Source organism: Egretta garzetta, unplaced genomic scaffold, assembly GCF_000687185.1.
Source record: "Egretta garzetta isolate BGI_Z169 unplaced genomic scaffold, ASM68718v1 scaffold287, whole genome shotgun sequence".
In the NCBI taxonomy this organism is placed as follows: Eukaryota; Metazoa; Chordata; class Aves; order Pelecaniformes; family Ardeidae; genus Egretta; species Egretta garzetta.
In genome coordinates, this window is record NW_009260435.1 from 12912941 (window position 1) to 12936255 (window position 23315).

Here is a 23315-nt window from a genome sequence, read left to right on the forward strand (position 1 = left end):
TACCAGGTTTGGCCCTTACCCACAGTCTTATGGGTGGACTCACGCAGAAAGCTGAGGTTCATGTGAACTTCCAGCTTGGGTGCCATACTAGTCTGATCAATAGACCCTGTAGTGGAAGTGGTGGCTTCCCTGGAAAGGATTTATGTAAAGGTGATTCATGGTGACATCTGGCTTTAAAAAATTTGGGTGTTTCATGCCTTTTCCTTTGCTATATAAATATTTAAGTGAAAGGATTGGGATTCCTAAGGGAGGAAATTTTTGGGTTATTGCTGACAGGTAAAGCTTTTATTAAACAGAAACATGCAAACTCGTTTCCCATATTGTTTTTAATGTAGTAGCCAATTACTGCTTACTTGTTTGTTTTTTTTTCAGATAGTTCTGTTGCTGCCTGAGCTGTCCTGTACCATGCCTGGCAATGACCACCGAGCCATATTCTGCTGAGCAGGTTGCTCTGCGCTCAGCCATCAGGCCTGCCTTCTCCAACAGATCCATCAGGCTGGCGACGCAATGACAGAGCTGTTTGGTACCCGTAGAGTCCCACGCTGAGGGTGTCCAAGCACCTCATGTTTGGCTCAGAAAATCTTCCTTGCAGCAGTCCTGCAGGAGGGTTGGGAAGTCCCGGGGACTCCCAGGGCAGTTCACCAGTTGAAAAATAGCTTGGATTGGGTTCTTATATCATCTGAGATGAACGGCTAATCCTGGCGCCAGGACACAGGTGCGGTTTAAACACTTGAGGCAAAAGCTGTTGGTGGGGAGTGGTGGGACTGTTCACTAGAGGACATCTGCTTTCATCAGAATTGTTGGGTTCACCAGCGGCCTTTCTGCATTAAAGGCATTGTTGCGAGGTTCAGACATCCTCATACCTCTGCCCTGATACCGATGTCTTTTACTCTTTCAGATATCTACTTGAAAGGAAGTGTGTGGCTCTCCATTTTTGGCAGATAAAGGTTAAACATGTTCCGGTGGGTGGAAATTGGACCCTGAATCAAGGCATACATTTTTAAGCCAAAAAAAAAAAGTGTTAAAACAACTTGGGTGGTGCTCTCTGGCCACTTCAGCCCCTGGCAGAGGAGCTGTTTGCTTTCAGCTGCTGTTCTCTGGTGCGGCCTCGCCAATGTCAGCAGGGCGCGCGTGGCTGCCTCCTGCCCTCTGCACTGGCAGTGGTTCCTGGCTGAGTCCCTGCTTCTGCGGGGCACAGCTTGTGCTCACTGCAGGAGGTAGCAACTGAAAGTCTCTGGCCTGCCTTGCAGGAGGTCTGACAGAGGGACCATCGCGACCCTGAACTCCTGGTAGGCCAAGAAAGGGCACTGTACTTGCATAGCTGCGTGTCGCTAAACCCATCTTCTTTTGCGGCTTGCAAAACAAGAGCAGGAGAAACCAGTCGCTGCCGTAATGACATACTCGGCTCCTGGTTTTACGGTTTCTGCAAAGCCTGTTTTGGGGAGACTTTTTAAGCTACTTGGGGAAGAACAGACAAGCTTTTGGCACATGGTTCTACATCAAATCTCGCTTTTGCCAGGCTGTTTATTTGTAGGGACCCTGTATATTGTAGAGGCCGCTGCCTGTTCCTTGCTATCCCCTAGAATGGAAACTTGAACCAATGGTTTTTGTAATGAATGAGCAATAAATCTGTGGAAAAGCTTCTCTGTTAATGACTCTTGACTGAATTCAGGTAGTTTTGACATACACGAATGAGGCTGTTAAGAGCTAGGCCTGCCTGAGGGGCAGTGCCTGGCTGATTGTCGGGTGTCTGGAAATGAAGCAGGAACAAGAACATTTCAGCTGAGTGCTGGGCCAGCCCCCACTGGACGTGCAGAGCTTCAAGGGCACAGCGTCAGGGGCGAGTCCTCAGTGCTGAGGGGGAGAACAGACCTGTGAGTGTGGAGCATATGCCTGGGTGGAGGTGAGCACGGCCAACAAGGAACAAGCTAAAAACGATGCTTTGGATTTCTCCACAGGGGCAATTGAGCACTGCAAAAGGCCTCGATTGGTTTTTTTGTTTTTTCCCTGGGTGAATGAATGAGAAGCATGGGCATTCTGTAAAAATGTCTTTTATTATTTGAGACCGTAGCACGTGCTCAGGTATTTCAGAAAGTGTGTGGTAGGTGCTAACACTTCACACACGAGGGAGGCCTGTTTGATTATCTGGTATCACAGACGTCATGTAGTGACAAGATGGTGAGATCAGCTTTATGGAGTTTCCAGCTTGTGTCTCGCAGCTGTACAGTGATTATGCCTTTTGCTATTTTTGTTTTTCTTTGAATTTTTAGCCTTTCAGAAGCCACAAGAGTGGAATTAACGATTGCTCTGGAACAGGGGAGTTCTCTAGGCTTCAAATGGGTACTGGGAGAACCAGTGATCCAGCTGCCGCTGCTGCTTGGTGACGGTGGCGCCTCTGAGGAGGATGGTACCCATTTCGAACTGGAGAATTCTGGGATGCTGATGGATCTTGAGAGCATAACGGTTTTCTGTTAAGACTCTGCCTAAGAGGACAGAAACAGTCATGAGGGCTCAGGCCTGGCAGCTGGTTTGGGTCAGGTCTTTTCTGTGTCTTGGGAGGCAGCTGGTTTATAGGGAGTGCGATGGAGCAGTTAATGCTGAAAGAAGGCATTGCTCAGCGCAGGCTACGTGTAGATGTGGCAGCTGCAGAACACAGGCTATGGGAGGGCAGTCCATGGGGGTATCGCAATTCCAGTATGTATCCGTAGGATGCCGGGTGTTTCCAAAGCAAAGCAGGGGTGGACATAATGCTGGAAGTGGGATTTGAATGCGTAAAGGTGCTGGGCGATATCTGCATTGAAAAATGATAGTCTGCAGTTCTCATAGTCCAGCAGGATGCCAATCCTTCGGGGGGGGATAGTAATTCTGATGTCTGGCGTCATCCCGCTGTGCAGGAATTCGTACTTGTGCCTGTAGACAAGAAACACAAAGAACCTGAGGGCACCCTGGCGGCTCTCAAGGGAAGGGCTTTGGGCACAGGGGGGTGTTCCAGGGGATGCTTCCTGCTTCACAGTCCCATCCCTCCTGTGTGCCTTGTGGTTACTGCCCCAGTCCCATCCACTTTGCTGAGCAATGGCTGTGTTTGCCAAGGAGCTGCGCACTCCTCGCTTCCACACAGCCTTATCCTCAGTGCTTGGACCTGCCCAACCCATGTAACAGGCCTCTTGTATCCCAGTCTGGCTGTGAATGGATGGGTGGTAGCCCCTAGATATGGACGAGGTCAGAGCGCAACATGGAACTTCCAGTTTTTTTCTGTGTCTCAGAGGGTGGTGTGGGTGTTATGTAAATCGGAGGGTGCACCCTTGCCGCTAGGTTTAGCCTGAAGTTGTCCTTTGTGAAGGAGCTGTGCTCTGTTAGACCAGTAAGGCTTGCCCCAGAACAATGCTCATCATCCCCTCAGCCTTGTCCCTAGATAGCTGTAGGCACTGCCAAGGAGCGAGTTGGCGAGGTGACCCAGTCCTGTCCTTCCCGGCCCTGCCATGCTGCCCACTTGCTCCCTGAGCGCCTGTGGTACTGAGCCCTCTCTCCTGCCAAAGTGAGGGGAACTGCTCACGCCCACCTTCACAGCAGCAGCGAGGGAGCACGGTCCCTTGGGCAGAGGCTGCCTGACTCACAGTGTGGCTATGCAACCTCCAGACAATTGGATATAATTTTTCAAACCCCACTCTCTAATGTTTCTGGCTGCTTTTCCTACAGGACCTCCCTGCTAAGCCAGGGCTGTGTTGATGGGGAAGTTCCACTCTTCGTGCTCATTTACTAGAGGGTGACATCTTCTAATTGTGATTCTGGACGGTGGAGGCCAGGAAGGTGCTCTGTATGTAAGCAGCTTTGTCTTGAGGGTAGCCCTCTTCTTCCCCGTGTAGTCACTGTTCGAGTAACGCTGAGATTCTTCAACAGTTACTCAAACAGCTCTCCCTAGTGTGGCACGCTGCAACCAAAAATATGAGACTTCTATGGGAACATGTGCCTTTCTGAGCAGAAATGAGAAGATTTATTCAGCTGAAGTGAGTTATCTGGCATTTCATAAGGGCCGGCTTCTTCAGTAACCACGTCCTCCACCCACACCACTCAATCCTGAGACAGTTTCCCTGCAGAAATGGGTATCACAGTGACTCAAACTGAGCAATGGCCCAGCTCCCTTTTCTCTCTGAAGTCCATGCTCATTGCTCCAGAAGAATGAGAACAAACCTCAATGTGCCTCTTAGCTCAACGTAGCAAGGAAATCAAATTAGCCTGCCTGCAAGGTATGGGAGAGTCATCAGCTTTAGTGGGTTTGGTCTCTCTCATTAAGCAGCATTTCTTGCTGTGTGGGAGGCGAATGCCAGCACCGCTAAGGACTCTGGCTGTGCAGTGGCCCAGCTGCTGGGGAGCTGAGAGCAGCAGGCGCCTGGGGAGGAGCGTGTGCTCCAGCCAACTGAGCTGCATCTAAAACCCCTCCCTGTGTACCAGCAGGTGGAGGACTGGCAGATTTGGGCCCATGCTATGCCATCCTTAGCATCTGCTGACACTGCACGCTGGGGACACTCCGGTGGTATCCAGGCTCCCTGTTCAAGGGGACCCAGCAGCACCCTGGCAACTCTTGCAGGCTGAGCGATGAGCCATTCAGATTGGCAGCAGGCAATACTCGGGGCTGCCTGGGGGGTGAGTTGTTTTCTCCCTCCTGGGTGCTTCATAGGGTGCCCAAATCTCACATGGGAGTCAAAGGCAATGATGCTAATATAATGGTGTCTGGGGGAGAGCCAGCGGGTTCAGCTGAGGCACAAGGGGAGCTGGCATTTCTGCATTCAGGTATGGCTGTTAGTACTTCCATAGGTAGGAAAGAGAGATCAAAAAACAGTTGCATACAACTGGGTTTAGCCAGATAGATAGGTGGTTTCTAGGTTACATGGATCTATTACTCTCTGTATTCTTACTGGGGTTTTGGTGACCTAAAACAAGGCCTTTACAGCTAACGTCTGTAATGCAGATTTTATTCAGATTTGTTCCTGGGACTGCCTATTTCAATGTGAGAATGTCATTAAGCAGCAGGATTTGCTTAAAGGTTCCAGTATTCTTCCAACACCAGTTCACAGTGCCAATGGCGGAATGTCAGAGGCTCCTGATGAAGCGCTTGGGCTGGGCTTTGATACAAAAGCTCCGTCTGCCCCATGCCAAGTAGGAGCGCTCTGCTGCTCTGCCTGAAGGTGTACATGTAGGATGTGCTCCTGTAGGAGACCTGTAGCCTCCACAGCCCTTACCTCGATGGTGTGATGATATGCCTCATGCACCAGGATGAGTTGTTTGCCCCCAGATAACCATGTCTTGGAGTGTTTTCAAAAGCCACGCCAATTCTGTACTCTGTATCTTCCTCAACTTCCACCTCCCAGTAATGCTTTCCCGGAAATGGGATCAGACTGCCCAGGATCCCAATACACCTGTGGGAGACAGACAGGAGTATGTGCTTTGGCAAGGACTCTCTGCAATGCTATTTACAACGTTTAGGTGTGTAATGTACCTGGACATTATATATCAATAAACAAAAGCCACTTTTGCTGTCTCCTTAGCAGTGCAGCATGGATTTTTGACTACAGCGAAGGCCACATGCTGAGGACCTGACATGGAACCTGCAGGTTTCTTGGTGACACCTACCCTGGTTTTACCTGTGGATAGCTTTGTATAAATAAGTGCCCTGGGCACTTTTCAGGAATAGGGAGAACAGCTTCCTTGTGCTGCCTGGATTTTCTAGGAAAATTATTACTTGCTAGAAAAGAGAGTGCTCTGGTGAACCCCAGTATAGCAGGGGGAAAAAGCTATAGATTTTCTGTTTTCTTCCCAAACAGCCCAGGGCTTTGCATGTCACCATCAGGAATGGAGCACTGTAACAGCATGAAACTCCAGGGGCAGTTCTGGAGGAGGAGAGCTGCTTGTGCTGTGTTTGGAGAGACCAGCAAGTATTGATCATGGTAGCAGAGCTTGGAATATGCTTAGGTACCTGGGCCATGGAAGGTTTTAACAGTAGACTGTGATTCCTAGCCTTTACGATAAGCAAAACGTAGAAGAGGACTGTCGAAAAAGATATGTAGGAGAGACAGCCAATATACCACAGAGAGACCCTTCAGCTTGATTTACAGGCACAGAGCCAAAGGAGCTGGGCACTTTGAGGGTACAGGTCTGCAAAAGCACAGGTTCTGAAGCAAGAAAGTTGGACAAAATAACCCCTGCCAAATGCTTCTCAAACACTAACTCGAAGGCAACATGAATCCTGTAAGACTACACCCCAGCTTTTCCTCAGGAAAAGTACCCGGTGTATTAGCTGTCATTGCTGCATCATAGGGGATAGCAGGTTTCAAAACACACTGTTAGTTTTGGATGGGGAGTCACACACAACCTGTATGTTTCTGTGGTAAGGCTGACTAACGTGGTAAATTACAAGGGGAAAGGATGTTGCTGGCAGACACTCCGAGCTCGCCTACCTTTGGGTGATGCTGAGAAAGAGCTGCATGCAGCATTTGGAGGGCCTGATGTGCAAGGGTGGGCCTGCACAGCAAGATAGCTGTACTCTGTGCCACCTCAGCAGCAATCGCTTAAAGCAAGTGTACAGCTCATTACAAATGCATGTAGATGTCTTGCAAATAGCTTAAAGGCTGCTGAAATCTGGACTGAGAGAGGCTGTGCTGCTACAGCTTGAGAAGGAAAGGGAATGATGCAAAATGGATGGGTAAACATCTGTGAACAAAATATTACCATAGTAATGAGAGTTGCAAAGCCACCAAGGCAAACCTGAGTCAGAGTGTAGGAGCTGCTTGTGGTTGGGAAATACATTTGTCTTTTGTCGATCACACAAACTTCAGAAAGAAGAATTTGCGATGCAATTTCCTTGTAGTATGAGTGTTAGTTATTTCACCTTGGGGGCTTTTCTTTTTTTTTTTTTTTTTTTTTTCCCCACCATATCTTGGCATGAAAGAGGCTTCTGAGTGTTCACAGTGGCATCAAAAACTCAGCCTCAGAGTTAAGAACGAGATGAGGCCAGCCCTGGCTGTTTATGTGAAACATAAAAGCACCCTGTGGAAGTGGGATGAAATCCCATTTAGGCTTATCACGATGACTTTAATGAAGAGAATCTTCTATCTCCTGACTCTTCTAGTAACATTGCATTTCCATGGAGGGACTAAGTTGTGGGCTCGTATTGTTCTGTGTCTGCAGGTGCCCGTCCTGGTTATAGGTTGTTTCCGTGGTTCTTATTGGAAACATGCCTTTTGGCAAGCTAAGTCTCTCATTTCAGTGGCAAAGGGCCTAATTACATGTTGAAAGTAAATCTGTAGGCCCGAATAGTATCAACTAGATCTTTCAGCAAGAGGTAAGTAAGTATTCCAATCCCTCGCCTTTCCTTAGCATTTGCTTTGGCACTTAAATACCTGTTCAAATTGAGCTCAAGGTGCCCAACATATGTAAGCAGGTTTGTATCTAATTGTGGCCAGCTGCATCTGTAATCCTCTTTATAAACTTGCATTAACTTCCAAGTGATGCTTAAGTTCCAAAGAGCAACTAGAGACAGAGATTTAAACTCACAAAATCAATGAGAGCTGCTGAAAGCCCTATTAGACACTTCCAAGCATCCATTTAAACAAAAAAAACCCAAAACAAATAGACCAGCTGTGCTTTGAACTACACAAGTCTCTCTCAAAGAAGAGGGTCAGCTGCCCAAAGCACCAATAGGTTTGTTTGCCCATTCTGTAGTAGCTGCTGTAGTCAACAAGTTTTACAGAAAATGAGTGTTTGGTGGTTTCCATTGGACAGAGCTATATAAAACCAGCCCCCAAATCTCCATGTGTGAGAACAAGACCAAGGAAGGTTGGGCAGAGCCTCCTGCACATTATGCACAGGACTCTATCACCTCAGGAGCTTGCAAAGAAATGGGCAGGAGAGAGGGAGCAACAGCCAACAGAGAGAAGCAGCTCCTTGGAAGTCTTGGACATGTGCAAGTGCTGGATCACTGTAATTAAAGGAGCCTAATAATTACGCCCCTTTTTTTTTTTTTTTTAAATCCCACTATTGCTGTATTAAGAGTATATAGGGTTTGGGTTTTTTTTTTCTTGTGACATTTTTCTGGGGGTTTTGGGCTCCGTAAAGAATTAAATGGGAAGAAAGTTTTGGAATTTAATAGAAGTCAGTGTACACATCATGCGAAAGGAGATGTTTTAGATAATATGTATTAGTCACCCTAGAAATTCTCAGAAAAGAGCAGCAAGCCACAGGGAGGTCAGTAATGGTGCTCAGGAACAATAACCCCAGTAAAACTATGGGGCCTGGATAAATGGATACGGAGTTTTACTCTCCAGGGAACTATGGGGAAAGCCTACCATTTCAAACTGAATAGTTCTCTTAGGAGGCCAACTTGAAACACCTTGAAATAAATTTGATTTTCTAAAAGATGCATGATCCATATTTTTAAAAGACTGACAAAAATGTTTGCAGTTACCTAAAACTGCAGACAACCATAGTCACTTATGCAAAAACCAAGCTGGAAAAAACCGCTATATGTTATATACACACAGTCTGGAAGTTGTACTTGGTTGGTGCCTAGCTTGAAAGTGAGGAGAGCTTCAGTACCAGTAAACCTTTTTAGTGGATTTAAATTCAAGGTAGGGGTGTGTTGTGGGTGAAGCAGCCACAAACCACATGCATCAGTTGCAGCTGAAATTCTTCTGTATACCTTGTAAAGCTGTTATCATAGACAGGCAGATCACACTCCGGGTTCTCCAGTTCATCGCATGCGACTGTAAATCCATCATCGAGAATCGCCAGTAAAGGATGGGCTGTGTCCTCGTTAAGGCAGAAGTAGGTGCCTGCAAGAGAGGAGAATGCCTGAGGGTAACTCCAGCAACTCCTAACATTAGGGTTGTGGTGAAATGTTGTTTGGATCCACAAAAAAAATAACCAGTGCTCTGGGAGGAATCTGTGGCTGACATTGAGAGGACAAAGTTGTCCATTTGGAGTTTTTCAAATAAATGGGTGTTTTATTGCTTAACACTGTTTAGTTACAGCCTTGTAAAAAGCAGAAAAGGGGGCTCAACCTAGTTTTGAACCCAGCCAAGGCTCAAAGCTGCAGGCATTGCACACAAGTAGCTATTCAAAAATGAGGGGTCCTCCCTGCAATGGACTGTCCAGTTTCAAGTCATCTTCCTCAGAGCTGAAGTGATCTACATTTAATCACTGAGAGGAGAAGGGGGGCTTAAAGGCCTCTCCATGGCCCCACTCTTCCACATAAATGCCGGGCACAGTTTGAAGAGCTGAAGAGAAGGAACCTCCAGGACGGTGCCACAGGCAGCATCACTCATGCCTCAGCACCTCCTTGTCAGATCAGGCCTCAGAGAGGTAAATCAGCTAAGCCAGCCCAGGATGAAAGTAGTTCTACCTTTCTCCCTTTGGAGATTTCACAAAGCAGGTCTGACGCACTGCGCTCTGATGAGCAGCCATGTGCATCACAGCTGCTGTTTGTAGTTGGTGTTTGTGTATCCACCCCAGTAAGAAAAAATGAAAGGTCATTCCCAGAGTTGGAGGTGAGCGCTTGCAGCTGACAGATAAATTTGCATCAGCTGTTTGCATAATGTAGACTCACAGAAGATAAATCTCTCCCAATGAAATCATTATAATCAAACTGCAAGTTACTTCAATGCAAATACAATACAAACAATGACAGGGCAATTACAGGCATGTGCTGCTGAAAACAAACACATGCTGTGCAAGCAGAGTTGGCAGTTTCAAATACTGCATTTGATTTAAGTAGTTGAAATACACACCAACTATGGTAACACAATGACAGCCTTCCTCTCCAGGGATTTAAGAATGATCATTTCTTTTCTGTGGTGTCAATGATGTGTACCAGACAGGTTTCTTACTGAAACGTAGCCTTTTGCAAAATAATGGGGGTATGGTCAGCTTGCTGAATAAGCACAATTTGCAAATCTCTCACAGAAGGTAAGTGCAGAAGAGACACAGGTATGGTGTGAATGCATCTGCAAGTGATGTGGGAGGTTTGAGACACCCTAGTGAAGTTGCAGCATCATTATAGCAATGGTGAAAATGAAAACAGGTGTCTACCTATAAGTCATGAAAATGAGCTTTGATTAGACAGGTGGGAGGGGAAAGGGCTTCTGGCTTCCCTTTTGGGGAGAGGGTTAATCCCTGTCCAGTGTGGCACTGAGAGCAGAGATGATAATGCTATGTCAGTTACCAAAAGCAAAGCTTCCAGCTGAAAGCTGGACTGCCTTTTTCCTGATGAATAAAGGGAACCAGCCCTCTGAGCTTCCCCAGCCAAGCTGGAGACCTTCTAATATATACACAGGAAGATCTTGCATATCCAAATTACTCTGGAAAGTGCTGACTGACTGTCTCCACCATACTTTCCAGCAGCAGCATCATTACAAGGTAATCTCTGAAGTAAAGTAAAAGCACACTACAACTTTCTTCACTGGTGTGTCAGTACTTGGCAAGCTGGCCACATCTGGGGGCATTGGGTTGATCTAGGCTTTTAAAATGTTTAGAAATTAGTTTCTTTCAAGTATCAAATGTACTGGACTGAAATAATTTTGAATTACAGAGCTAAAGCAATGCACTTATTGTTACAAAAAGTGTTTTTTTAATTCCTAAAAGGCTACCAGGTGTGTAATTAGATGTAAGAGACTGGGACCTGATCCAGAGGCCATTGAAACCAGCAGGGATCTTTCTGTTGAGATAATAGATGCTACAATAGGCTGCTGGAGTTGATCCGAGCTGTACAGTACCTGTGGTGTGTATCAGGACAGGTTCACTTCTTTCACTGGAACCACCCAGGTTTAGGGCTCTAACACAGATGCGATAGCTTTGTGTTGGCTGGAGGTGAATTAGGACTTCACAGTTAGGAATCCCAACGATAGATCTACAGAAAATAAATCCATGGAAAATGATAGGGTAGAGAACACAGTTAGGCCTTTGAGATTATTTTTCTGAACAACAAAGAAAAAATTACATGATCAGCTTTTCTTGTAGCCCATCAACAACTCTTTACCTTGTACAGTTGTCAGTAGTGGGAATGAGAGAGAGATTGTGACAGACTACGCAGAGTTTTACATTTGCTTCTGCCCTCTTCCCATACCATATATAGTAATTTTCGATTAAAATTTATACAATTAACTTTACTAACAGGAATGTTTATAAAGGTGAGTTCACCAAAGGGTCATGAGTCCTTTCTTAGTGCTATCTGATGCTACATGACTTGAAATGGTTTCATCTCTACAGGTCATGGACTTGATAGAATAGTGACTCACTCAGTAATAATATCGCCATTTTCTTCATCTGTCAGCTTGGACAATTCAACTGTGTAGGAATCAACAGGGTTAATGTCTCTAGATTCCCAGCACACCAGTGCTGCATTTTCACAGCTTCGGATCTTTTTACTCTTTATGGTAGGTGGTGAAGGAGCTAAAAAGTAGGCAAAAGAACAATTCTAAGCTGTTGCTTGAAGATGTTTGCAACAAACATGCTTTGAAGACTTAAAAAATAGAACAAAGTTGTTTACTAATACTATATAGTTAAAGAAAACTGCTTCCCCAATGGACAATAAACAGCAGGCAGGGTGATTAACAGTACTACTCAAAGACTTAATTTGGACTATAAAGGTCCCAAGAGAATTAATCAGAGAAGTAACAGATAGAGGTGATTACACAACCCTTTTCTTTCTATCATTGGTTTTATCTTTGTCATAAAGGTGCATCTTTTCTCTGCTCTAAGATGTTGAAGACATCTGGAATGAGTGCTTGAAGGTCTCACTCTGACTCGCTGAATTTGATGTCATGACTTCATAAAAGAGAACCAGGGTCTGTCCAAAATGTGCTTGACTGAACTACAGTTACAAAGGGCAGCATAGCAGGTGAATCCACCGAATATATACAGGCTAATAAAAGGAGGGCTTTCTGGGAGAACTGGGAGGCTTGAGCCTTATTCTCTGCTCTCCTACATGCTTGCATTTAAGTAAGTTATTTTGTCACTGTGTTTCTGTTTCTTCAACTCCAAAATGGAGACAATTGGCCTCATAGGCTCTCCAAATAAAAGTAGGAAATTCCCCTGCAGTCAGCAGACTTACATCAGAAGAAACAAAGCGCCCAAAAAGTATTACTGGCATCAAATTCAGAAATAACTGTGAATTTCACTATGACAGTCACATAATCATATGAATAAAATATTTTTACCTGTTACATAAACTGCTCTTTCACTTGGTGGACTGATACCAGAGGCATTCAAAGCACTGACCCAAAATTCATATTGTGTATTCGGCAACAGGTTAGTAATGGTGCAGTATGTTTCTTTGACTTTTAGCGTATGCTCTGAAATGAGAATAACAAAGCATTTACAGTGCCTTTACACAGATACCCACCCTTACCCAAAGCTGCCTCAAATAATGGAGTTGAGGTGCATTGTTTTGTGTGCTGAGTTCAAGACAGCTCCTTGTGCTCCACACCCTTTGATTAGCTGTCAGGCTGTTTCACCATGCCTTCCTCTAAGGAGGCATAAATCAGACAACGCATCAGCTTCTGAAGCTGATCACTTCCACATCACTCGGGGAAAAAAATAAAAAACAGAAAGAAAGGTCACCCACCTGTCACTGAATTTTTTCTAAAAAGACCCTGCACATTCCCACTCTGGGGATGGCATCTGGCCAGCTCATCCCAGCAGTGGGACAAGAGCTGAAGCTATTTCACTACTCATTTCTCAATCTTATAAAATTTGGACAAGTTCTGCTTTTCTTTCTGAATTGGCCATTTGACACTACTGACTCGCACTTCTGCTAGAAAAGTGACTGGGTGTTTTCAGTAAAAGGTTCTGCAAGAATATTATGAGCAAAGGCAGTTTTGTCACAAGACTGGGACATTTTAGGATGGTTGTGTGGTTCTTTTTTTTGTGCGTGTGGGTGATGGGGAGTTACAGTCTATTATTAGCACTGAGATAAACCATAAGATGACTGGGGGTTTCAGTGGGCATGCCCATAATATGATGATTTGCTCTCTAAAAATACTGTGCCTTGCAGTGGATGCAGCGCATGTGTGTCTAATGCAGTACCCACCCCCCAGGAAAGGAAAGGCTACTGTTGAGACCTGACTCCACCCACTGTCCCCTTCCCACTTCTGCTATCCCAGCTGCTGCCCTAGCCTGTCGTTGCTCCTGTGATGGGTCCTGTTGCAGCCGGCAGCTTGGCAGACCTGGCAGGGGAAGAGCAAGGAAGCCAGAAGCAGGAAATGTGGTGGCAAATATGGCAGTTTTGGTGGCAGAGAGACTGCACAGAAGGTGCACTGGTTGCTACAGCAAGTCCAGAGGCACTTCAGAAATAGCTCGTTTTGCCAGTGGGGGGCTGAGGTGTTCCCTTGGGTCCAGGCCTCCTTACCTGCTTGCTCATCACTGTCCCTCTCATTGCTCACTGGTTTATAGCGCAGTTGATAGCACTCAACAGTGTCATCTGAGAAGAGGCCCCAGCAAACTCTAAGTGAGGTGCCAGTTGCTGCATTGGGAGCCTGGGGATTGATCACAGGGGCACAAGGAGCTGCAGAGGGGGAAACAGGTCATTTTTTGAATGTATAAGCATAGTATGTTGTTTACAGGCTTCTCACAAAGGTGTTTACACAAAGCCTAAGCATTGAATAGTCATATTCCTCCCAAGTGGAGAAAAGTTAGGAGCTGACCTTGTAAATAGTTGTAGATAATAATCAGGTCACTGGTATATGAACTAGTCTTGCTTCAAATCAAAATCAAAACAACAACATACATAAGCCTCAGCCTAACCCTTCTCTGTAATCTTGATCTCCCCTGCCTCTGAGGGCTGCTGTTCCCCAGCGAGCTAGTACGGCCCCGCGGGAGCAACATCTGACACGCACTGCACTGCTGCAGACCAGGGGCTGAGCAGTCTCTGGAGGAAAGATGAGGGAAAAGCTGTCCAACATGGCGTCAGGAGCACAAGCAAACAAGTAGCAAATGCTATTTTACTTTAAGAAACACTATGTATGGGCATAAAAAAAATGCATATTGTTCTTTCTGACCGTTTGTGGTGTGCCATAAAAGATTTAAAATATTTCGTATTTCTATTTTTTTTAATTATTAGAAATTTTTTTTTGTTTCACTCTGTTTCCTGTGGATAATAGGAAAAATGTTTGCTAAATAGCAGAGGAACAAGCCATTGAAATCTGGTTATCGAAAGAAACTGTGCAGGTTGTTTAAAGAAGTCTGGTGTCCTTCTCTACTTTGTTCAAGCAACTACAAGGTAAGACAAGTTATCGCCAACTAAGCATGCCCGACCCCTCAACGGAAGGGAGGAGTCTTCTAGGAAATCATCCAGCAAAAGCCATGAAGACCAAACTTGGCAGTTCTGGTAATTTTATACTGCAAAGAAATTAAAAAAAAAATATCCAAAAATAGCTTCCAGTGTCTCTGTATATATGAAGAAACAAAAAAATCTAGAGGGAAAACTAGGGAGAAGCTAATTCTGCCTTTGCAGTTCTCCTTTAAAAGAAGTAATGGACTTCTGTTTAATACATATCCTTAATTAAATGTAAATAGGTCTGGAATAATGATCAGATAGGAAGAGTACCTGGAATAGTATTAATGGAGTTCATTAGTTGTTCAACTTCAGAGAAATCTATGACCCGCTCTTCAAAGTCTGGCAGTGTTGCAAGCTCTAAATCCACTTCTCTCTTTAAGAATTCTTCCAGCCTGTAATTGTAGGAAACAAAATTGTCTAATTGGAAGTGTTGGAGATACCTTTCTATGATGCCTATTAGTAAGCAGAAAAGAAAGTCAAATTCTAAAGTAATAGCTCTTTCCTTAAAATAATGTTTTCATAGTTGTACAAAGCTCAGCCTCGCAACGCCCTTTGCTTGGAGATACCCAGCCATCCATCAGATCAGTGCTCCAAGATGCCAAACAGAGCTGGATGCTGATGGGACTGAGGGACCACACTTCGTGTGCCCTACTCACGCAGCAAGCTGGCTGCGGCACACTGCGCTCCCACCGAGCAGGTGAGTGAGATTTCCCCAGCACCCCTTGTGGGAAGCAAACTATTAGCTCCATGACTTTCATTATTTAGAATTATTTATGACACTATTACTAATTCAGGACCTCATGATTCTAGGTGTTGTAAATTTGAAACAAAGGGGTATCTTTGTGTTTTCATAAATGATGACAGACAATTTAAATGCATATTTTTTGAAACTGATTTAGTGTGCCTTAAGATTTCTTGCAACTGCTCCAAGATCTTTCAGAATCTGTTTTGAGCTCCCACATCTTGACTTTCTACCCCTCTATACTAATGCATAAATTAGCCTGTTACTAATCTATTTAGGGAGCTCAGTTTTAGGCAGATTTGTATCCAGAGCATTTCTTTCAAGATCTTTTGCAATCCTGTTTCTCAGTCACTGAAATTAGTTCCTTATGACTAAGCTGAAAACAGTGATTTATTCATGCTCTAAGTCTCCCTTTGGGTTTTTTAACATTGGCTCAAAACTAGTTTTGAGCATTAAACTTCTTAGAGCAACTTCTTCTGCTGCAGTTTGAACCAGAAATACTAAAGATTTCAGTAGCTCTAGTAGTTTAGATAACATCTGTGTGCCTGAACAGGGTCCAGAACATGCAAGTGTCTCCAGTAACGGGCCCAACTAGCAGGAAGGAATGTGACACAAAATCCCAGACTGAGATACTACCTGTCAACCATGGTTACTGCTGCCTATAGAAAAAAAAAGAGAGAGAGTGTTAAAGACAGAAAAGATACATTTCTTCCATTAGTCTACATCATGCCATTGACCTGTCTTACACAAATTGCCCTAAATACAGCCCTTAGAGTGAGCTAATGGGTTCTCACCCAGCTCAAAGAACAAAGCTGTGCCTAACTGTCCATTCAGATGGACAGATCTTGGCTGAATTTACAATAAGATAACATGCGCTATCAGGCAGTGACCAGTGTCTACCCATCTAGACTCTAGACTCTATCCTTCCGCAAGTCTCCAAAATGCCAACAGATCCTTCACAAAAAAACCCCCAACAATAGCTGGGGAAAATAACTTAGTGAAATTATCTGCATTGGAGGGAGTCCGAGCAGAGCACATTACTGGAAGACAGATGTACCATCCCTGGAGAAACCTAAGCAGCTGAGAGCTCATGACCAACAGCTATTCACTTCTTGGTGAATAATGGTTCCTAGGGGTGATGTAAAACTGTTTATGAACTAAGGAGAAAATAAGGTTATTCCAGAGATGCAGAGGAATGGGAAAAGTTAGCTCATGCAAAGAACTCCGCAGGTTGGAGTGACACAGCAAGCTGATCCATTGGAGCAGACTGGAGGTGTTAGGTTTGTTTACTGTCCGGTTCAGAAGTTACTGAGGCTGTGCTATAGAAATGCTTCCACCCACCTGAGTCACAGGGCAGCTCAGATTAGAGCAATCACTCATCAGCAGTGAAAATTCTCATTTTTTCCCCAATTATTTTTCTACCTGCTAAAGAAAAATAACTTCTCGACACCTCCTCAACAGTGGGATTCATCCATCTCTTTGCAGGAGCTCTTGATGTATTTAGTTTGGAGCCTCCTGTTCAGCTGAACTTTCCAACAAAATGAGGAAGAAAAAGAAACATCTTCCAAAGTGGTTGCATCAGCCTGCCTGCTGTGAGCCCAGAATAGAGCAAGAGAGCTGAGCCTGCATAAGGCAATGAACACTAAGTGCTTCCAGAGTTTCCCGAGATAAGCTTTTTAGACACATCTTCTCTCTGAACCCCAGTGAGACTCATAAATCATTGAGCATCCAAGTTACAAACTTCTGCTGCTGCTTCTGCATTTTGGCCCCACTGTGTTGCCCCACTAAGTCAATGCCACCAAGCCAAGCGCCTGGACCAGTGACAGCACCATAGACCAAGCACCCCCAAACACTCTCTAGAAATAAAGCCGCTTGGGACTTCCCAGCTGGGGACTACTTGCAAGCAGCAAGGAACACTTAGAAGGGGCCTTGCCAGTTAAAGCTCTTTACCTTCATAAAATTGGCTTTGTCATTTTCCAGGTAAAGCTCCTGGGTTGTGTCTGTCAGCTCCTTGCAAGTGTCGAGATGTTCCCCACAACTGACCAGCTGCCCATATAAAGCTTCCAGCTTCTGCCTCTTCTCTTCCCCCAGTGCTTCCAACTGTTCTTCGTATTTCTGAGCAAGCACTTGCACTGCATTGTTGTAATGCACCTCGAAGTTCTGCTCCTGCCTCCCAAAGTTTTCCTGCAAGGCAATTGGGGGTTTGTTCCTTGGTGTCAGGCCTGATTCATAGCTCAGCCAGACAAAAGTCTTACTCAGGTCTGCCTAAAATTATCCTTGCCAGGGAGGCAATGCCAGTACACAAAATCTGTAATTTGACTAATTTGCATTTTCAAGGGGTTTATTCTAATCATTCATCCCCACTGAGGCACAAGAGAGTATAGATCCAATACTCTCTTGTGCCTCAGTGGGGATGAACCAGATCCAGGTTCTAGGCGTAGTAAGAGCATCAGAAATTATAATAAAAACAATTATGCAAGTCAACTGTCTCCAACGTAAGCCCAGGGAGCACAACTAGGGCTATAACCTAGCCATAATCTCACAAGTGTTTCCACCAACACAGTCAAGCACATCCTACCATGAGAGAAACCATGGCAACCCAGTGGGATCCATGGATTCATGCTGGGGGAGCTGAGCAGCTAATGTTGGTATCCTCACTCACTGTTGGAGAAAGCATTAGGAAGGAAGATTTAAGGAGCAGGCAAAGCTTTATTGCCAGCAGCTGCCCACTGCTCAGGCACTGATGTCCTTCTGTGCCACATGCAGCAGAGAAAAGACAGTAGGTGCCTTGAGTTACTGCTTCAGTTTGACTTGCTGCCAGGTGGGCCCCTTCCCCCAGGGCCAAGTTGACATCAGGTGAGCAGGGGCACAATGCTTGAAGTGCTGTAGCTGGATGCAGCTGGTCGCAGGGTTTGCCTGTTTCTGGCAATTCTGTGAATGAAACTGAGTGAACACAGGAGGTACACTCTGGACAGACTAGTTAGGTCACAGTTCTTTGGCCATTTAAAACTAAGAAAACCCGAGAAGGGGGGGTGTCACTTGGTTTCTGAATGCAGGTGTCTGTGCAAATGCTTAATGTGGTTTTACTAGTCCATATAAAAAAATTCATTAGGATGCATTTTCCCGAGTACCTCAGTCTAGGCAAACCCCAAGATAATTCTGTCCTCTGTTGCCATAATTACTCATCTCATTAACAACTGAACACTATGACTGTCAAAACTGTTCTAGCCACAGTACCGCAAAGCTAGCCCAATATAAAAATGCCTTACCTCTACAGTGATGAAGATTTCTTCCAAGTGACTGGCAAAGTTTTCCATCTGAGCAATCTGCTCTTCCAACTTGCACATATTTTTATGAATCTCCTCCTACCAAAACACCCAGTGTGATTTTTAGTATGTCTGGACACTGGTTTTGAGGCACTGCAGTACTTGTATTACTCTTACCTTTTCACTTTCCACAGCACGGGGGAGCTGAGCCACCTCGTGATCCTTGTGCTCACCAAACAGTTTGTCAAAAGCTCGGATTGGCGTCTTGCAGGTACAGCAAAAAACATCTGCCACTTCCTCCTCCTCACTGACAGCCTGACTGCTCCACTCATCTGATGTGCCACCGCTGCTAAGCCCCTCTCTGGACCTTGTGTGGTTCTCAGCCTCATCCTCTGCTCTGACTTTGCCCTGATCTTCATCTTGAGAAGCCTTGACAGGAAGTCTCTGTTGCTTTGTGCTTTGACTTTGATCCTTCATTGGAGAGCTGCTTTTTGATGCATTATATAGGGAGCCTTGTGATCCTGCTTTATCTGTGCGAGCAGGTGGCCATCTGCTCTCCACCATCTCCAGACGTCCTCCAAGAAGCTCAAGCTCTTTTTCTCTGTCCTCATCAAGTCCATACATCTTGGCCAACTCTGCAACCTCCTTCTCCAAGTCATATCCAGCTTCTTGTGAGCACTGAAATTTTTCACTATTCAATGCAGATTCCCTTCTGGTATCCCCCCGAGATCTGTCACCTTGACCAGATGGTTCTTCGGGAAAGATATCAAACCTCTCCTTTGATCCATAAAGATCCATGTGATAAAATATCAAGCCTTCAGCCTCAGTCTCACTAGGCTCTGGGACTGGTGGGGAAGCTGAACGACCGGGTGACTGGTCACTAGTATCATACACTCTTGTGCTGGATGACATTGGTATCCTCAGTAAAGCTTTTGAGATTATGAGTCTCAAACCTATAAAAGATAAGAAAGATCCTTAGCTACATACTTAGATATCAAGCATGAGTTTTTCTTGCTTAAAAATATGTAGATGGAATAGGTTTGGCTGAGGACTGCCCAGGGCCTGGAGGTAGGCATGAGAAAGACCAAAGCTTTCACTTAGGAAGTGAAGCTTCTGAAGTGAAGCCATGGGAAGCTTGTTTTTTCTCGCCTCTGTGCAAAGCACAGCAGAGAGCTGTCTCTGGTTTGCATCCTATGTTTTCTGAGTGGCTCATCTGTCATGCTGATGTCTGATTTCCAAACTGTGGAGTAGTCCTGTCCTCAGCTCAACACTGTGACTGTGCTTCAGGTGCACTTAGTGCTGTTCTGTGCAACTGGAGGTGGCCTGGTTTGAAGTCTGCTCACCCTTCAGCCGCTGTCGAGCACTCTTTCTGAACTGTCAGTCAGGCATACTGTAGGATGCCCTCTCTTGTGACCACTGATGCCATATAACACGCTAGTAAATGCCCTGAAAAATCGTGTTCTGAATTTTTCACGTTGCCATTCTTGATACTGAAACTTGAGGTTTCTTTTAACATTATTTTCAGTCCAGGTCTCAGATGCTTTCTATAAAACAGGGAAAAATACTGCCTTTTGGGGTTCTCAGGTGCTGTGAAAATATGTATTTTAACATAAATGAAGCTCAGAAAAAAGGTTGATGATGATCCTCATAATAAAGCATGCAGTAACTAGGAAGTCATTGACCCCTGAATTGAGAGAAGTCTGCTCTGACCTGGAGCTTGCACACTTTGTCCATTCTGTGCAATATGGGAGGTGTGAAGAGTGTGTGGATGCAAAATGCAAAGCTGTATAATAAAGCAGTTGCATGTGGGACAACATTAAAGGTGCAAGGGCAATCTTAACACTTTCCAACCAGCCTGTATTAATAACAGCACATGAAATAATGCTAGTACAGAGAGACCACATGGTGCTCTGTCAGAGCTGCAACATCCCTGCACTAACAAAATCATGGCTACAAAACTACTCAGTGTTTTACTACTACAATCAAAAGACTTCATGGAAAGATTTAAACTGAATATTAATGGTTACACTCAGTCCTAGCTCAGTGAAGCATATGAAAGCTTTAAAACCACTTTCTTGCAGAAAAAAGCCAAGAGGTCAGTCAGACATTAGGGCTATCAGAGCTTTTGCAGAAGCTTTCACAGCAGTTTTGCTTTCAAACTACTTTTTATGGTCTTCATAGTTTCAAGTACTTGCTATTCACTTCAAATTTATTTCATTGATATTTTACTAATATTCCTGAGGATTACTTAGCTAACAAAGTCAACACAGTCAGTGACTTATTAGAAAGGAACTTCCTGAACCAGTGAAAAATGCTAAGAAACTTCCAACTCTCCAGTTTTGTATCAATGACTGAAAACAGTGCAGCCTACCAGATCTGCAAAACACACACAGAAGTTCACCGTTTGTCTTCTGGCATTGCAGACATGGCTGTGGATTCTATAGCTATTGATATCTTACTATAGACAGAAACACTGAAGTTAGGCAGAAATACTATTTATGCTAAAGGCGATAAAATAAATCATGCAAATTTTAACATATTAAACAAAGAAAAGGTCTTGACACATACCAGAAAATGTTGTCTGGCTCCCACAAAGACTTTTTTCCCCATAATTATAACAGTAAGTCTTGCTTTAGAAGTTCCTACTAACTAGAAAAGTGAATTAACAAGTATTTTTCCTACCAAAATGAAATTAAATTACATAAATTAAAATGAACATAATTAAGCTTGTCTGGAACCCTGCTGCCTAAATAAGATTTTCAGATGATTGCTCAGTGCTTGCTCAGTTTACAGGCACAGATACAATTACAGTGAAGAATGTTTAAGTCCGTGATCATCAACTATCGAAAATAAATAACAAAGAATGTTACTACCTAAAAACTTGCCTTCTATGTTAAGATGTCATAAATTCTTCTGATAGCTCAGATGGTATCAAACTTCACATTTATTTCCCCTAGTAAAAATTAATTCACACGAAAGCAATTCCCTGCCACTTTCCTATGACTGCAGTTGGAAGACTTATTATCGTAATCCTAGACCGCCTCTTTGCTCGGGGGACATGCCAGCAATGAGCAATGGAACAAATATAGATGTGCCCTGGCTGTCCTTCAGCAGCGTGCTACTTGAGTGTCACCAGGATGAATGTCATACAACGAGAAAAGGCTCTGAAGGTTGATTCCTGGATCTGAAGTACTTGGAACAATTATACAGACCCCTTGCTAAAGCCAGACCACTCTCTCACTTTCTGAGCTGGTATTAATAAACCCAGCAGAGTGCAGTCATTGACTCTAGGAGTGATTTCCAAGGCTGTGGTGCTAGGCAGAGTATTGCGTGTGGGATACACAAAATGTGCGCTCTGCACAAACTAATTCAAATGCCTGGACGCATACTTACAGCATTGCTGCATACTTAAATGGCAGTATCTGTTCTGTTCTTTTCAAAGTTTAATGGCAAACTCCTTCTCTCTATTAAATTAGCAGAAGCTTTACTATGGGATTGAGTTGGAAGCAAGATCAGATTCTAGAAAAAAATATTTAAAAAATCAGAATTTAGAAAAAAAACCCCAGAAATCATAATGTTGCATACACTTATTATATATATATAAACATTCCCACCCTGTATGTGTATGCTAGACCACTGGAAAGCTAATTATAGCGAAGAAAGTGGCCAACAGCCCAGCTAGGGAGGGTTTTCACGGGAACGTATCCCTTCAGTCTGCGCTCAGTAGTGGTTCATTTGATAAAAACCAGGCTGTATATTACCACTGATTATTGTGATTACTGTAGCACTTGAGCTTTACGTATCCACTCAAACCCACAGTTGTCCAGCATACATAATCCTCTGCTTGTGAACGTGCTACTGAACCAGCTTTGCCTTTAAACATGTTTGAGAATATTGCATTCTATATGTCTTGAGCTCAGGGGATGGCACAAGGGGAAACATCTATTGGATCTTGACACAGCTCTGCTTTTTCCTCCTTTTCCAATTAAACTTGGTGTCATTTCCTCACTTTTCTAACAGTGCAATTGTTTGCTGTTTCAGTAAGGAATTACAAGTTAATTACCCATGTAGTCATGATCTCATTACTGCTGACAGTACCTCTATCATCTGTGAGATCAGAGCAGAAATGTTTTCACATAAATGATGTAGCCTTTGCTGAAATGTTAACACTTATGCTGTCAGGCAGATTGTACTAATTTTTCAAACAAGAACTTATTTTTGCCCTTATACTGTTAAGCTATGCTATCTTGCGGGCCTTAAAAATTGAAAAATTAGTGCTGTCAGCTTTGCTACCGAAGACTGGAATATAACATTGTTTACCATGAATTAAATTCAGCCTTGCACACTGTGCTACATAAAACCCCCTTTGCTCCCCACTCCCCCCAGAGGCCCGAGGCAGTATTTAGGTGGTATAATAAGTATGATCACCTTAGGCCTGAGTTTGATTGAAGGACAAGCACCATCTGACTGCAAGGTGGTTTGTGGCCATACCCACTGGGCACATGGCACAGCGGCCTGGGGCCACCTGCCACCCCCCCCCAGGGCTCAAATGCTGGCACCGGGTAGCGCCTGCCTCCATTTTGAAGCTCAGGGGAGGAGCGTGGCTTTTGGGCTGGGAACAACTTGTGAAATTTCGCCGGGCGCATGGGTCTGATGGCTGGAAAACTGCTCATACACGCCTGCTTTTCCTCAGCCTGCGGCCACAGCTGTCAATGGCTCGGACCCATGGGGCACAGGAAAATGGTGGAGGCCTCCCAGGGGGCCGCCCTGAGGTAACGCCCCTGCTCCTTCCCGCAGGGCTGTGCGTCTTGTGCACCCTGCTCACCCCTCTTCACCGAAACAGCTGCTTATTTCACAAAAATAACTTTGCTTTTCGCACACTCGGGGCTCTTCCGCGCGCCTTGCGCAGGCCTCACCTCCCGCTCTCAATGTTATCATTTATTTTCCTGCCAGCTGTGTGAGGGCCGCCCGCCCCGCCCCGCCC

The 23315-nt window shown here is 44.7% G+C and overlaps 2 protein-coding genes and 1 long non-coding RNA gene across 4 annotated transcripts in view; 2 read left to right on the plus strand and 1 right to left on the minus strand.

The window, feature by feature from the left end:
* The window catches only part of LOC118452803, a 3593-nt gene extending 1920 nt beyond the window's left edge, over nucleotides 1–1673 (plus strand). The window contains exons 3-4 of one of the 2 annotated variants that reach the window (XR_004842648.1): nucleotides 373–715; nucleotides 899–1667. This is a non-coding gene — a long non-coding RNA (uncharacterized LOC118452803). Of the gene's footprint in view, nucleotides 1–372 lie in introns of both variants that reach the window. The other variant, XR_004842647.1, reaches the window with a different exon arrangement.
* A 984-nt stretch (nucleotides 1674–2657) lies between these two features.
* Nucleotides 2658–19243, minus strand: FSD2 (fibronectin type III and SPRY domain containing 2). Its single transcript, XM_009644040.1, has 12 exons — nucleotides 18509–19243; nucleotides 18335–18430; nucleotides 17016–17249; nucleotides 15702–15724; nucleotides 14594–14715; nucleotides 13397–13552; nucleotides 12207–12341; nucleotides 11286–11439; nucleotides 10764–10897; nucleotides 8693–8825; nucleotides 5238–5414; nucleotides 2658–2910 (listed from the first exon to the last, which is right to left on the minus strand). The coding sequence occupies exons 1-12, from the start codon at nucleotides 19241–19243 to the stop codon at nucleotides 2658–2660; spliced, it is 2352 nt and encodes a 783-aa protein (XP_009642335.1).
* Nucleotides 19244–23056: 3813 nt separating this feature from the next.
* Nucleotides 23057–23315, plus strand: part of WHAMM (WASP homolog associated with actin, golgi membranes and microtubules) — a 15114-nt gene continuing 14855 nt past the window's right edge. Inside the window, exon 1 of the mRNA XM_009644041.2 lies at nucleotides 23057–23103. Coding sequence (XP_009642336.2) covers nucleotides 23057–23103 — 47 coding nt within the window. The remainder of the gene's footprint in view (nucleotides 23104–23315) is intronic.

Coding starts and splice junctions, on each gene's coding strand:
- FSD2 (XM_009644040.1), bottom strand. CDS start 19,243: ATGTCATCCAGCACAAGAGTGTATGATACTAGTGACCAGTCACCCGGT. Junction 17,250..18,334: donor AAATCTTCATCACTGTAGAG/GTAAGGCATTTT, acceptor ATTGCCTTGCAG/GAAAACTTTGGGAGGCAGGA. Junction 8,826..10,763: donor TGTCCTGATACACACCACAG/GTACTGTACAGC, acceptor CCTCTCTTGCAG/GCACCTACTTCTGCCTTAAC.